Source organism: Canis lupus, chromosome 7 (genome assembly GCF_011100685.1).
Source record: "Canis lupus familiaris isolate Mischka breed German Shepherd chromosome 7, alternate assembly UU_Cfam_GSD_1.0, whole genome shotgun sequence".
NCBI lineage: Eukaryota > Metazoa > Chordata > Mammalia > Carnivora > Canidae > Canis > Canis lupus.
The window spans coordinates 29,064,400-29,079,289 of NC_049228.1; the positions used below are offsets into that span (position 1 = coordinate 29,064,400).

The 14,890-nt window shown below is 36.6% G+C and overlaps 1 protein-coding gene across 4 annotated transcripts in view; it reads left to right on the forward strand.

The window, feature by feature from the left end:
- Positions 1-14,890, forward strand: part of CCDC181 (coiled-coil domain containing 181) — a 37,577-nt gene that overhangs the window by 5,433 nt on the left and 17,254 nt on the right. For all 4 annotated transcript variants that reach the window (XM_038542599.1, XM_038542600.1, XM_038542597.1 and 1 more), the window contains exons 2-3: positions 164-303; positions 3,143-4,090. In XM_038542599.1, the coding sequence (XP_038398527.1) occupies positions 187-303; positions 3,143-4,090 (1,065 nt within the window). In that variant the 5' untranslated portion in view covers positions 164-186. The remainder of the gene's footprint in view (positions 1-163; positions 304-3,142; positions 4,091-14,890) is intronic.

Below are 14,890 nucleotides of genomic sequence, written 5' to 3' on the forward strand. Positions count from 1 at the left end.
AAGTGTCTGGCTATTTAGGTCTCTTTTTTAGGGTATACAGATGTATGTTTTTTTTTGAAATATTACATGCTTTGTGTTTCTTGTGTTGATTAGCTTATTTTCCATTCTCCTCACTCTCCCTGAGGTTGACATAACATATACCTTATCTTTTTATATCTTATAGTGTTATTCTTTAACAAACGGAAAATGGATGAAAATAAAGATATGGACTCAAAAGAAAGTGGAGAATATGAAGACGACTTTGAAAAGGACTTAGAATGGCTAATTAATGAAAAAGAAAAAAGTGGTGCCAGTATAATAGAGGTATATGTAAATTGGCAACAGCATTTATAGTAATTACATTAACAAAGTGCTTTGTAAATCTTGAAGAGTTTTGCATATGCTACTGAAACCTCAGAAAATTTTTTTGATATACATAGAACAAGTACCATTATTTCCACCTTAGAGATGAAAAAATTGAAGCATAAAGAATATATATGTTGTGTCCTAAGGTGAGGGCTAATTAGTTAGAGAACAGGGATTGATTTAGCCTTAATAAAGTTTAAATTATAATTAAGAGTTAAAATTTATATAATATAAATAAGTATGATTTATTGCACTAAAATATGAATAAGTGCAGTTAATTTCTACTTTATATAAACTTGGGTGAAATGGGCTTATACCTTTAATATAAATGAAAAGTGGTTATACTTTTAATATAATGAGGTTATACTTTTAATATAAATAAAAATAAAGCAGATTCTCAAAAGACATGGTCTTTCAGCTAATATTTGAAACCTTAAGACTGATTTAACTCTTCAGAGGAATTAATATAGAGAAAAATATACAGTCAAAAGTGAGCCATAGGAATGCCTGTAGGAAAAAGTAGATCCATTAAATATGATCATATACTATCTATCAAACCCTTAGAATGGAAATCCATTCCTGGATCACAGACAGTTCTTCCTCTCTCTCTCTATAGATAGATAGATAGATAGATAGATAGATAGATAGATAATGTGTATCTATATATAATTCATGTGTGCGTATATATATGTATGTATATATATTCATATGTATGTATATGCATATGTACGTATGTATGAAATTAGAGTCAATAAACAAGGAAGTAATGAAGAAAAGATGTTAAGACTTGTATAAGAATAGGTGACTTTGGAAGGACCAAGAGCTCAGTAATTACAATAGAAGTCAGACTGAAGAATGTTAAGGAAAAGAATATAAGAGAAAGAAGGCAGCAAATTTTTTTTAAGATTTTATTTATTTATTCATGAGAGACACAGAGAGAGAAAGAGAGGCAGAGACATAGGCACAGGCAGAAGCAGGCTCTGTGCAGGGAGCCTGATGTGGGACTCGATCCCAGGACTCCAGGATCATGCCCTGGGCCGAAGGCAGGCGCTAAACTGCCAAGCCACCCAGGGATCCCCGAAGGCAGCAAGTCTTACATCACAAACTTCTCTTTGTTCCATTTTGCTTTCTTATGCAATGGAGAGGACAAATGGGATTATATTTGAAAAAGGCAACAGAGTAAAAAGTCAAGATTTTTCTAAGATGGACTTTAAATAGAAATTTTATGCATCTTTAACAAAAAAATAATCAGAAAGACAGGCAGAGATACCCAGAGTTCAACCAAAGTCTCATGACTGGAGGGGTGTGAGATCTAGAGCACAGAATGCTAGAATTAGACAGGTGAAAATCAGGATTCATTGTCTCATTTCTTAATTAATTCAGAAAATATTATAATCACCTGCCACGTATCAGAGGCTGTTCTCAGTGCTAGGGATAAAGCATTGGTCAAAACAGAGTGCTCTTATCAATCTATTAATCTTATTCATTCCAGTGGATGATTATAAGAACATCTTCCTTCGAGGCTAGCAGGAAAACAGATGACAAAGATAGAGACAGAGATGAATGCTGGGAAAAATTTCATTGTAAAAAGTCATAATTTCATTGTAGTGGGTTTTTAAATTTTTATTCTTTTGGCTTTTTTTGCAGTGGATTTTAAAAAGAAGTGAAAATCAAAGAATAATTAGGAAACAGATAATGTTGGAATGAGCCACAGAATCAAATATGGTTTAAAAAAACAATTACAAAGCAGAGATCTTAGTTTATTAGATCTTAATTATTTGTTAGACATTTTAATGGGCCAAGTTTATTTGCTTAGCAGACATATAGCAATGCTGTGTAGGTCAGGAAGAGGTGGCTATTGGAAAAGATGACCTTAGAGCAAGTTAAAGAGGAAGAGAATTTTAAGGGGCTGAAGAGAGCAGCAAGTAGTAGCTCCCATAGAATTGTTTTAGGAAGGAGTGAGATTCTGAGACAAAAAAATATTGCAGGAGAAAAGCGTTTGCTTTGTTGGTGAGTATATATGTATTTGGGAGAGACATTAGGTAGGAAGTCTTTAATTAGAAACAGCAGACATTGAGCAGTGTTTTGTGATGTGATAATACTGCTCTATGGCTCATGTGCAATTGTGCTTTTTAAATATAAAACCAAGTTATATGATGGTGTTTGGCATACATTATTGGGGCCTCTGAGGATAGTTGAGGAAGGAAAATGTAATCAAGAGATTAAAAATTGACCTGGAATTTGGATATAGATCCTGTAGAAAATAGCAGCAATAATAATCTGAAAAGATAAAAAAAATAATCTGAAAAGATTATAACAACCTCAGAACAATTAGAACTTGACCAAAGACTAATGTTGATCCTGGAGAGAAAGATCTCTCTGTATTTTTGAAAAATACAAATATTATAGGGAAAAAACATTAAAAAAATTTTCTTCTGAAAATTTAAAGGGAGGAAAATTTTATAGAGGAGGAATATTAAAATAATGATGTTCTATCTGTAGTTATTCTTTCATTCATTAGCAAGAAAATTTTAAAAATATTAATATAGTACTTAGCATCAAATTCAGATTCAGGGTTAAATTTTTCCCAAATGCTGTTGTCACATGTATTTCCCTTGGAGTGTTCACAAATATGAATTGGAATATTAGAACCAAAATATAAATAAGAGGCAATGTACATTTTCCCATTCATAAAATATATTGCATGAATATCAAATTCATTTTGTATTATCTACATATAAATGGACAAAAAGTCTCAATTTTTACTGAAAAAGAGAACTTTGTATCTGTTTTTTAGATGGCTTGTGAGAATGAAGAGAATATTAACCAAGAATTAAAAGACAATGAAACAGAAATAGAAGACACCGAACAACATTCTGATCCTGACAAATCTTTGAAGGATGAGCTTTCACCAAGAAGAAATGACTTCATTTCTGTACCAAGTATTCAACCTTTGGATCCCATATCAGATTCAGATAGTGAAAACTCTTTCCAGGAATCCAAAGTGGAAAACCAGAGAGACCTGGAAGAGGAAGAGGATGAGGAAGTAAGGAGATATATTATGGAGAAAATTATTCAAGCCAATAAGATTCTACAAAATCAAGAACCTGTGAATGATAAAAGGGAGCGAAAACTTAAGTTCAAAGACAAACTAGTTGATCTGGAAGTTCCTCCACTGGAAGACACTGATACTCACAAAAATTATCTTGAAAATGAAAGTAGTATGTCAGGAAAACTGTCACAATTATGTATTTCCAATGAATTTGGACAAGAAAATGTACTCCTGTCACTGACTGATGGAAATTATGAAGAAAACAGGGATAGGAAAATACTAGTAGAAAGAGATGGAAAGTTTGAACTTCTGAATTTACAAGACATTGAGAGTCAGGGGTTTTTGCCTCCCATTAATGCGAATAGCACAGAAAATGAACCTCACCAGTTGTCACCCAGATCTTCTAACTCAAATGTTAATAGTGTCAAGAAAGAAGAGCCTGTAGCAAAGATTCATGCTATTGCTCACTCATCAATAGAAGAACCACTGGCTTTTATCCCTCAGCCACCACCCAACCCCAAGACTCGTCCAAGCTCTGCTGCCAACTCAGATCGAAGTAAGGGGAATGGGAAATCTAATCACAGGATACAGTCTGCAAATATATCTCCAGTGACCTCAACATACTGTCTTTCCCCTCGACAGAAAGAACTGCAAAAACGGCTAGAACAAAAAAGAGAAAAGCTAAAGAGAGAGGTAAGAACATAAGCATTCAAAAAAAAAACAAAAAAAAAACAAAAAAAAACATAAGCATTCATCATATTAAAAGCAAAATATATTTTCATGTTTTATAAATACAGTAGGAATTGGAATGTTCCTCAAACTGTTAGACATATTTGCTTGCTTGTTTTAGATTAAATGGTAAATTATTAAAAATGTATTTATGGGATAAACACCATGATTATCTTTATCCTTTTTTTTTTTTAAGATTTTATTTATTTATTCATGAGAGACACACACACAGAGAGAGGCAGGGACACAGGCAGAGGGAGAAGCAGGCTCCATGCAGAGAGCCCGATGCAGGACTTGATCTCCGGTGTCTAGGATCATGCCCTGGGCTGAAGGCAGCACTAAACCACTGAGCCACCTGGGCTGCCCTCTTCATCCTTTTTTATAAGGATCACTAAGCATAGTAATGAATGACTTGTGTTAGAGGTAGAAATCTCAGCGAGGACATCATTTAATATTTTCATTTTAAACATGAGGCTGAGAGAAGTGACTGCTGAAAGTAATTTTTTTTTTACGATTTTATTCATCTATTTGAAAGAGAGAAAGCATGTGAGAAAGAGAACATGAACCAGGGGGAGAGGCAAGAGGAAAAACAGGCTTCCCACTGAGCAGGCAGCCAGCCCAATGTGGGGCTCGATCCCAGAACCTGGGATCATGACCTAAACCCAAGGCAAACACTTAACTGACTAGACCACCCAGATGCCCCTGAAAGTAATCTCGATGTCAGAAGGTGAAAATCACATGTCAGGTAGAAAAATGAAGGCACAAATTCATTGGGATTTGAGAGGTGACAGGTAGATTTGGATTATAATTCTCTGATTTATGTGCATATATGTTTTCCTATATGTTCTATGCCTACAATTCCTTGATTTCAGGGATTTTAGTTTTAGATTAAGAATAGAGCCTAGGGATGCTTGGGTGGCTCTGTGGTTTAGCATCTGCCTTGGGCTCAGGGCACGATCCCAGAGTCCCGGGATCAAATCCCACATCAGGTTCCCTGTGGGGAGCCTGGTTTTCCCTCTGCTTGCATCTCTGCCTCTCTCTCTGTCTGCCGAATGAATGAATGAGTGAATGAATGAATGAATGAATAAATAAATAAATAATTTGTCTCTCATGAATGAATAAATAAATAAATAAAAGAATAGAGCCTAATAACCTTAAAGTATTTATAAAATGCCATATGGAATCCCAGATGATGATAATGATGGTTTTATTCTGTCGATCAAGAAGAGGCTGTGAAGCAACCAAAGCATTTATTTGGGGTCTTACAGATTGCAGTCCAGGAGACACATTGTCAACCTAAATCAAAAGTGTGCTGTAATTAACGAGCAGGGAGTACAGACCTATAAAGGCAAAACCCACAAAGTCACACAACTTGTTTTGAAAGAATTACCATTGCTGATGGCAGAGTTTAAACTGACCATCTCATACACATTGGATATGTAGCCAACAGGTGTTACATTATTTCAGTCCAAAGTACTAGGTGGTGGTAGTGGTGGTGGTGGTGGGATATTGCAATTGACAAGTTGCAACTGACAAAAATAAAAAATTCATGATGGGCTAATTATTGAAACAGGAGATTTGAAATAGGAGACCTACATAGGCCCCACTTCCTCAATATTCTTTCAACTTTTTCTTTCAATTCTTTCTATTTTGAGTGACTCTTACCAATTCTTACTTTGTTTTGAATCTTCTTTCACATTTTCCCCTTCTCATCAAGATATTTCTGGTAAGAAAGCATCAATGACAAATTTTTATGATCATGAAATTCATTTCATTGTCAGAGTGGTTGGCAACCTGCAACTTGCTCTCACCCTATCATGTCTCCTGGAGAGAGGAGTCTCATAGTGATTGAACATATTTGATATGTTCAATAAGGATGCTAGGTGAAAGCCTACAGATGCATTTGAGTAACAAGGAGGTTTGAGGAAATAAGAACTAGAATTCAATTAGGTTTTCTTTCTTTTCACTCAAAGAGTAGATCTGATGAATGGTTTCAAGTCTTCGAAAGAACATTATCTAAGTTCTGACAGAATTTGAAATATTGGCCATGGAAAGTGTTAATAGTGTGATAATAATGAATATAGAACAAATTAAAACAATGATGAGTAAGATAATTTGTAGTCCAGATCTTAAAATGGTCCCAATTCTGCTCAGGAGCCAACTAAAAATATCTGAGAATCTGAAATCTAGCCAAAGGTTTTAGATAACAGGATTAGAGATTTAGCAAGCTTAAAAATCTTAGCAGTTTCCAAATTCCGCCTGATGGGAAGTACTTCTGCATGTAGAGCAAGAAGTATAAGTGATGGCACAGACTCCACTGTGGGTCACGAGTAAATAACCTAATGCTATGCTATTATTGTGGACAATATGAGATAAAGTATCCAAAGACTTGCCCTGGCTCTAATGGCTCAGGGAGTGGACCTGGCAGTTCTACTCATGGCCCAAGGAAGATTTCTGATCATGTACTCATTCCAAGCAGTACTTATTCCAAATCAGCAACTGAAGATCCTCCCAAATTGGGTTCCTTCACTAAGGTTTCTCTCTCCTGGGAGACCACAGCCTTGAGAACATCCACAACTATTATCTTTATATTCAGAGAGGTTAAGGATAGAAAAAGGGGAAGTTGGATATCCCAAAAGGATTACTCTGCCTTTCTCCAGATGTTCAGGCAGTCAGATGCCCAAAATTCTCCCTTGTAAGTGCAGACAAAAATGTATTCTTTAGTAGGAGTGCAAAGTGTCTCTACTTAGATCTGCTTATTTATGAACTCATTTTTTGGTATAGAGGGCATTATGGAGAAAACCAGCAATCTATTTTATTTGAGCAGATAGGAGGGTGGCTGTGTGTTTCAGATGTTAGCTGAAAGAATCTTTTGCAAGGGGGTCCTGCATCTAGAAGTGCCTATTGGAGAATACTTATTTGTCTGCAGGAGTCAAATATAGGAGGCTTATAGCTCTTGATAAGTTGTTGGACCATTAGAAATGTTTTTCCCCAGTATTTTGAGGTGGTTAAAGGGGATTTTTTCCTTTCCTGGGAGGCAAAACTATTTTAACTTGATAGATAAAGTCATAGAGGGCAATTAGTTTGTAGTGAAACTGTAAATAAAGTGACCAGGAGTCTCCTGATCTTCCTTAGTAGGCTGACAATGATATACTCAATAGTCAGAAAGGTTACCAGATAAAGCTGGGTACAGGAGGATTATCAAGAGTGCTGAGATGCCTACTACAAGAAGAATTATTCCAAATACTTCAGGAACATTAAGCATTAGTAGGAATCTATTGTGAGGTTATACAAGCCTGGTCATGACTCTTGGGGAAGCTGTCTACTTCTACTTCGGGTACCATGTGCTTCTTGTCCAGAGTGTTGATTTTAAGTGGGTCTGGATATTTTTAGTTTGAGAGCTCCAGTGGGTAAGGATATCCAGTCAGGTGAAGATGTCTTTTTTTTCCCTCAATGAGAACTCAATGTTAATCCATGGGTCAATGCCTCTAAGTTTAGCAGCACAGGGGTTAATGATACCTGATATGGCCCTTTCCAGTGAGTTTGGAAGGCATTCTTATGAAGGTGACATTTCTAGTAAATCTCCAGGTGGGAGATTATGATGTTGAAGATCTTTGTCTCCTACAAATGTGCTGGGAAAAGACAGCTCTGTGAGACTGGTATTGTTTCTAAGGACCTTGAGAAGATCTTTGAAATAGGTTAGGAAATTTCCTTTCAGTAGGGCAGGCTTATACATTCCTTGGTCCTTCCTCATAAGTGTTCTGGTAATGATTTCAAAGGGAGACCATTAGTGTTCACCAAATGGAGTGGATCCTAGGTTAAATAATATCAAGGGAAGGGCTTTAGACCAAAGCTGACTGAAAGATTCAGTCAGTTTTGTGAATTGGGTCTTTACTCCCTTTGTTTGTTCTATAATGGTGGAGGATTGGGGATGATATGTGCAATGAAACTGTTATAATATTGGCCAGATGTGGCAAATGACCTATAATATTTGACCTGTGAAATGGATCCCTCAGTCATTATGAAGTTCTGAGGGTTTTCCCCAGTATAGAATTATTTTCTCCAATAATATTTACCATAGAGGCCATAGCTCTATGACTAGGAAAAGTTTCTACACAGTGAGAAAACATACAAACCATTACTAAAACATATTTGTATCCTTAAAATGGTGGCAGCTGGACAAAATCCAACTGCCATATTCCAAAGGGCCCAGAGAGGTCATCAGAAGGTAAGGGTAACAGAGTAGCAGGGTTTAGAGAATGACATTTGAGGAGACCGCAAGAGGGTTTCATAAAAGGTTAATATGCTGGAAGAGAATGCTGATTATGATGAGTATGATGGTGAAGTTTGCAACAGGGATTGCTTATTTTTGTGACATATATTTTAAAACAGTGACTGATAACATTATATCAGGAAATAATTGGATTTCTAGGGATTTTACACAAGTTTTGGAACACCATATACTTCTACAGATATTACATAGAAGAAAGTTTAGTATTATTTATTACTTGACAGTGCTTCCCCATGTGATTTAACATGTTGAATAAGCCTTATAGGCCCTATGGAATTTTGCAGATCAAAAAGACCTCATTTAGAAGTTGACTATGGGGAGTTTGTAAAAGATATCAAAAGGTTTGGACACTTGACCCCAATAGGATCGCAGAAAATTATAAAACAATACTTAATTATCTATTTAACTGATATAACTTTCAGGGACAAATATAGAAGTTTGCACACATAGCTGCAAAAGCCTTCGTTGTTCTTCAGAGAAGACCCAGCTTTCCTGAGTAATCAGAGACTTAATAATGACAAAACAGATCACACTGAAAGTAAGGAGATTTTTGTGTACAATCTCTTATTAAGAGCAGGTCAACAATCTAAGAAAATTTTGTCCTTTTAGAAGAGGAAAACCAAAATTTTGCACTGGTGTATTTTGATATCAAACTTGAACTTTATATAAATTCTTTGTAATCTTGGCCAGCTTGATTATACATTGATTACACTTGAATACACATAAAATTCCTTTTCCAAGATTTCTTTCCTATAAATCTTTTGCAACTTTCTGTGTCTATTTTAGTTTGTCTCTTGTTCTTTCTCTTTCTGAAATAGCCAGCTTCACTTTAGAACAAAATCACTTCATTTCCTTCAACAAAATTCATTTCCATTCCCCATTCCCCATACCTTCTTTTACCAAAAACACACATCCTTCTTTCCTTGCCTGCTTTTCATATACAGTCATTTTCATTCATCCTTGTTGAATTTTAGTAGTTTTATTTTTAACAAATACTAATTGGAATTTTTAACCCTTAGAATTCTTAATTCATATTAAAAATTAAGAAATAAACAATTGTGGACTGGCAAATTTATAAAAATGTTTCATCAGTTCATAATTTTTAGAAGTATATTCCCCCTCAGAGTAATTTTAATTTTTTGGCATAAGTTTGTTTATTAAATAGACCTAAATATTATATATTTTGGTCTCTCTGTAAAAAAATGTAACAGCCAAAACTAAATAAACATGTTTAGCAATCACTATCTCAATATGTTATATTACTTGGAAGTGCTCTAGATAGGCAGTGAACATCTGTTACCTAATTTAATTTAGCATAAACGTTGATGTTATTTAAATTGCTTGCTTTTAGTAATTATACTTGAGTTAGAACATTTTTTAAAAGATTTTATTTATTTATTCATGAGAGACACAGAGAGAGAGAGAGAGAGGCAGAGACACAGGCAGAGGGAGAAGCAGGCTCCATGCAGGGAGCGCGACTTGGGACTCAATCCCAGGTCTCCAGGGTCAGGCCCTGGACCAAAGGTGGCGCTAAACCACTGAGCCACCCAGGCGGCCCCTTGAGTTAGAACATTAAGCAGCTAATCATCATCTTAAATTATTTCTTTTATTGACAAATTTTGAAAGAGATGGCTTGAGCTTTTATGATTAAGTAAATTCAGGTAGAAAAATCGCGTATCTCCATTATGTCTAATGCTGATAATTCTGAAGACATTTCTGTTTTTATTAAACTACCAAACGTAAACTAGCATTTTTTAATTAATTAATTAATTACTTAATTTTATTTTTTAAAGATTTTATTTATTTATTCATTAGAGACACACACACACAGAGGCAGAGACATAGGCAGAGGGAGAAGCAGGCTCCATGCAGGGAGCCTGATGTGGGACTCCATCCCAGGACTCTAGGATCACGCCCTGGGTCAAAGGCAGGTGCTAAACCTGCTGAGCCACCCAGGGATCCCAAACTAGCAATTTTTTAATTAAAATTCTTTTTTTGAGAGAGAGAAAGAGAGTAGGGGTAGGGCAAAAGGAGAGGGAGAGAGAATGATAAACAAGCTCCACCCCCCGGGGCTCAATATAATGACCCTGAGATCATGCATGACATGAGTCAAAATTAAGAGTCAGACACTCAACTGACTGACTACCCAGGTTCTCCTTTTTACTAAAGTTTCCTTTTTTTTTTTTTTTTTAAAGATTTATTTATTTGAGAGATAGAGAACAGAGGGAGTAGCAGTGGGAGAAGAATAGAGAGAATCCTTGATCAGAATCCTCGAATCTAGAGCTCAGAGCCCAGTGTGGGGCTTCATCTCAGGACCCTGACAGAGATCATGACCTGAGCCAAAACCAAGAGCCCAATGCTGAACTGACTGCACCACTCAGCCATCCCTATGAAGGTTTTTTTTTTCAAATTCCAGTTAGTTAACATATAGTGTATTATTAATATTAATTTCAGGTGTACAATAGAGTGACTCAACATTTCCATACAACACCTAATGCTCATCACAAGTGCATTCCTATCACCTATTTAACACATCCCTGCACCCACCTCCTCTCTGGTAACCATCAGTTTGTTCTCTATTAAAACTAGCAATTATTTATCAAAGATTATCTCAGGGGTGCCTGGATGGCTCAGTCAGTTAAGCCTTCATGGCTTAGGTCATGATCCCAGGGTCCTGGAATAGAGCCCTGCAAAGGGCTCCTTGCTCAGTGGGGAGCCTACTTTTCCATCTCCCTCTGCCTGCCACTCCCCCTGCTTGTGGTCTCTCTCTGTCCAGTAAATAAAATCTTTTTTAAAAAGATTATCTCAGATTATGTGAACTTGAAAAACATTTAGGTTAGTGTTTATTGTATTTCTGGGAATTTTTTTAAAGATTTTATTTATTTATTCATGATAGACAGAGAGAGAGAGGCAGAGACACAGGCAGAGGGAGAAGCAGGCTTCATGCAGGGAGCCGGACGCGGGACTCGATCCCGGGACTCCAGGATCGTGCCCTGGGCCAAAGGCAGGCGCCAAACCACTGAGCCACCCAGAGATCCCCTATTTCTGGGAATTTTTGGAATACTTCATTTATCTAAGCACTTAATTGTCTTTGAGCCAATTAAATTGAGCTCTTTTCTAAATTAACTTTGGGAATGCCCTCAGAGATAGAAAATGTCACATCACTGTAATATACATATGTAGACACATGTAACATATAGATAGATATAGACAGAAACTTTATAGTGTCATTTTTTTTATTTTTTCTTAAAGATTTTATTTATTCATGAGAGACACAGACAGAGAGGCAGAGACACACAGGCAGAGGGAGAAGCAGGCTCCCCACAGGGAGCCTGATGCAGGGCTTGATCCCAGGACCCTGGGATCATGACCTGAGCCAAAGGCAGATGCTCAACCACTGAGCCACCCAGGTGCCCCTATAGTGTCATTTTAAAATTCATGCTACGGTTCAGGTACAAAACTCTAAAAAATAGCTGGATCTAAATTGTGTTCCAGTAGATGGACTAAGTTTAGGTTAACTGCTAAGATGACTAAAGTCTTATACTAAGGATTTTTATTTGTGTGCTGTGAAGATCCTTTTCTGTCTCCAGAATTCTGGTGGGAAGATTGGAATGAGGAAGTGGAGGAGGGTACTGAGGCAGTGGAGACGGTGCAGAGGGAAAGAGGCAAGACATTGGTGCAGGATGGCTATTGCATGCCCAGAGACAGAGGAGGAAGAAGGGAACAAGATGGTGCCTTAGACAGGGAGGATGGGTCTTTTTAAAATCTTTTGTTTGCTTCAGTTTATTTAGAAATGCTATTTTGTAATGGGGAGATTTTTAGAATCCTGAATATGTTTGAAAGTTCTCAGGTACTAACTGAAATAGACATCTCATTTGATTGTCTTTGTAACCCTTTTCCAGTTGTGCATGCAAGAAATAATTTTAGGATATCAGAAGTGCCCATTTTGGTCAATGATGTTTTAAGTCATCTTGTGTAATTTGATCCAATGGGGCAAAAATTCACAGCAAGAAGGGCCCTATTCCTTAATATAAATACTACAGGAGTTCCAGTAGGGGGATGATTGTTAGAAGCTCCTTAGAGGAATTATTTCCCATAATTGAGTACTTACCAAGAACCTGAAACCCAAATATTCCATTCAAAATGAATGAAGGTGGACTCCTCCCCTCAAAAATGAGTGAGGACAGAAGCCAGCAACAGAGGATACCCAAATAAAGGCCTGAACCTTGATCAAGGTGGAGGTTCAGGACGGAGAGGGTCTATCACTGTGACTTGAAGCCACCAACGATATGTCTGTGTTATCTGTACTTTGGCTGATGTCTTCTGTCTAATATGTCTAAATGTTCCTCCAAAAGATAATCATCATATCATACTGTCTGTATTTATGCAAGGTATTGTCACCTGAGAAAAGAGGCAGAGCTGAAATAAAAGAAGAGCATTTATTTGAGTTCTCAGAAATGCCCTTTGGGGAGGATGGATTTGGTGCTTTTTGGGGAGTACAGCAATTCAAATTGTGTCCAGTGTGTCACAAGTGTGGAGTATTTAAAGGCAAAAAAGAGTAGTACTTGTATACATTATTTACAATGAATTTTGTTTGGTGTTGACAGCAGAAAACTAATCTTGGCTGCACATAATTGGTTGCTAAGGCTGTCACTAAGAAACATCTGTTACTGTAGCAGATTGAAGGTACTAGTAGAATTCTTGCTATGTTGGTAGTTTGACCCAGTTCAAAGGTTCGCAATTACACCGAGTGAGGACTTGCATGAGGCCCACATCCTAAAGGCCACTGGCTCCATTTAAAAATACTTTGACATAAGTGAATCCATTTTATTTCACCTTTTACTGTATCCTTTTTGTAAAAAGATATTTACAAATAAATGTAAAATTTAACCTTCAATAAATTCACATTTTATGTAAGCTTTCTTAGGGCTTAGAAAATAGTATATAGATATTTTTTTCCAATATTTGTTATTTTTATTTATTTATCTTTTCCTATTACACTATTCCTATTATTATCCTATTACACTATTCCTATTATTATTCCTATTACACTATTCCTATTATTATCTTTTCCTATTACACAAAGTTTCCAGTACAATGTTGAAAACAATTATCAGATAACTTTGCTATTGATCTTTTTTTTAATTTATTTTTTATTGGTGTTCAATTTACTAACATACAGAATAACCCCCAGTGCCCATCACCCATTCACTCCTACCCCCCGCCCTCCTCCCCTTCTACCACCCCTAGTTCGTTTCCCAGAGTTAGCAGTCTTTATGTTCTGTCTCCCTTTCTGATATTTCCCACACATTTCTTCTCCCTTCCCTTATATTCCCTTTCACTGTTATTTATATTCCCCAAATGAATGAGAACATATAATGTTTGTCTTTCTCCGACTGACTTACTTCACTCAGCATAATACCCTCCAGTTCCATCCACGTTGAAGCAAATGGTGGGTATTTGTCATTTCTAATAGCTGAGTAATATTCCATTGTATACATAAACCACATCTTCTTTATCCATTCATCTTTCGTTGGACACTGAGGCTCCTTCCACAGTTTGGCTATCGTGGCCATTGCTGCTATAAACATCGGGGTGCAGGTGTCCCGGCGTTTCATTGCATTTGTATCTTTGGGGTAAATCCCCAACAGTGCAATTGCTGGGTCGTAGGGCAGGTATATTTTTAACTGTTTGAGGAACCTCCACACAGTTTTCCAGAGTGGCTGCACCAGTTCACATTCCCACCAACAGTGTAATAGGGTTCCCTTTTCTCCGCATCCTCTCCAACATTTGTTGTTTCCTGCCTTGTTAATTTTCCCCATTCTCACTGGTGTGAGGTGGTATCTCATTGTGGTTTTGATTTGTATTTCCCTGATGGCAAGTGATGCAGAGCATTTTCTCATATGCATGTTGGCCATGTCTATGTCTTCCTCTGTGAGATTTCTGTTCATGTCTTTTGCCCATTTCATGATTGGATTGTTTGTTTCTTTGGTGTTGAGTTTAATAAGTTCTTTATAGATCTTGGAAACTAGCCCTTTATCTGATATGTCATTTGCAAATATCTTCTCCCATTCTGTAGGTTGTCTTTTAGTTTTGTTGACTGTATCCTTTGCTGTGCAAAAGCTTCTTATCTTGAGACTGAAGAAAGAGAAATTAAGGAGTCAATCCCATTTACAATTGCACCCAAAAGCATAAGATACCTAGGAATAGACCTAACCAAAGATGTAAAGGATCTATACCCTCAAAACTATAGAACACTTCTGAAAGAAATTGAGGAAGACACAAAGAGATGGAAAAATATTCCATGCTCATGGATTGGCAGAATTAATATTGTGAAAATGTCAATGTTACCCAGGGCAATATACACGTTTAATGCAATCCCTATCAAAATACCATGGACTTTCTTCAGAGAGTTAGAACAAATTATTTTAAGATTTGTGTGGAATCAGAAAAGACCCCGAATAGCCAGGGGA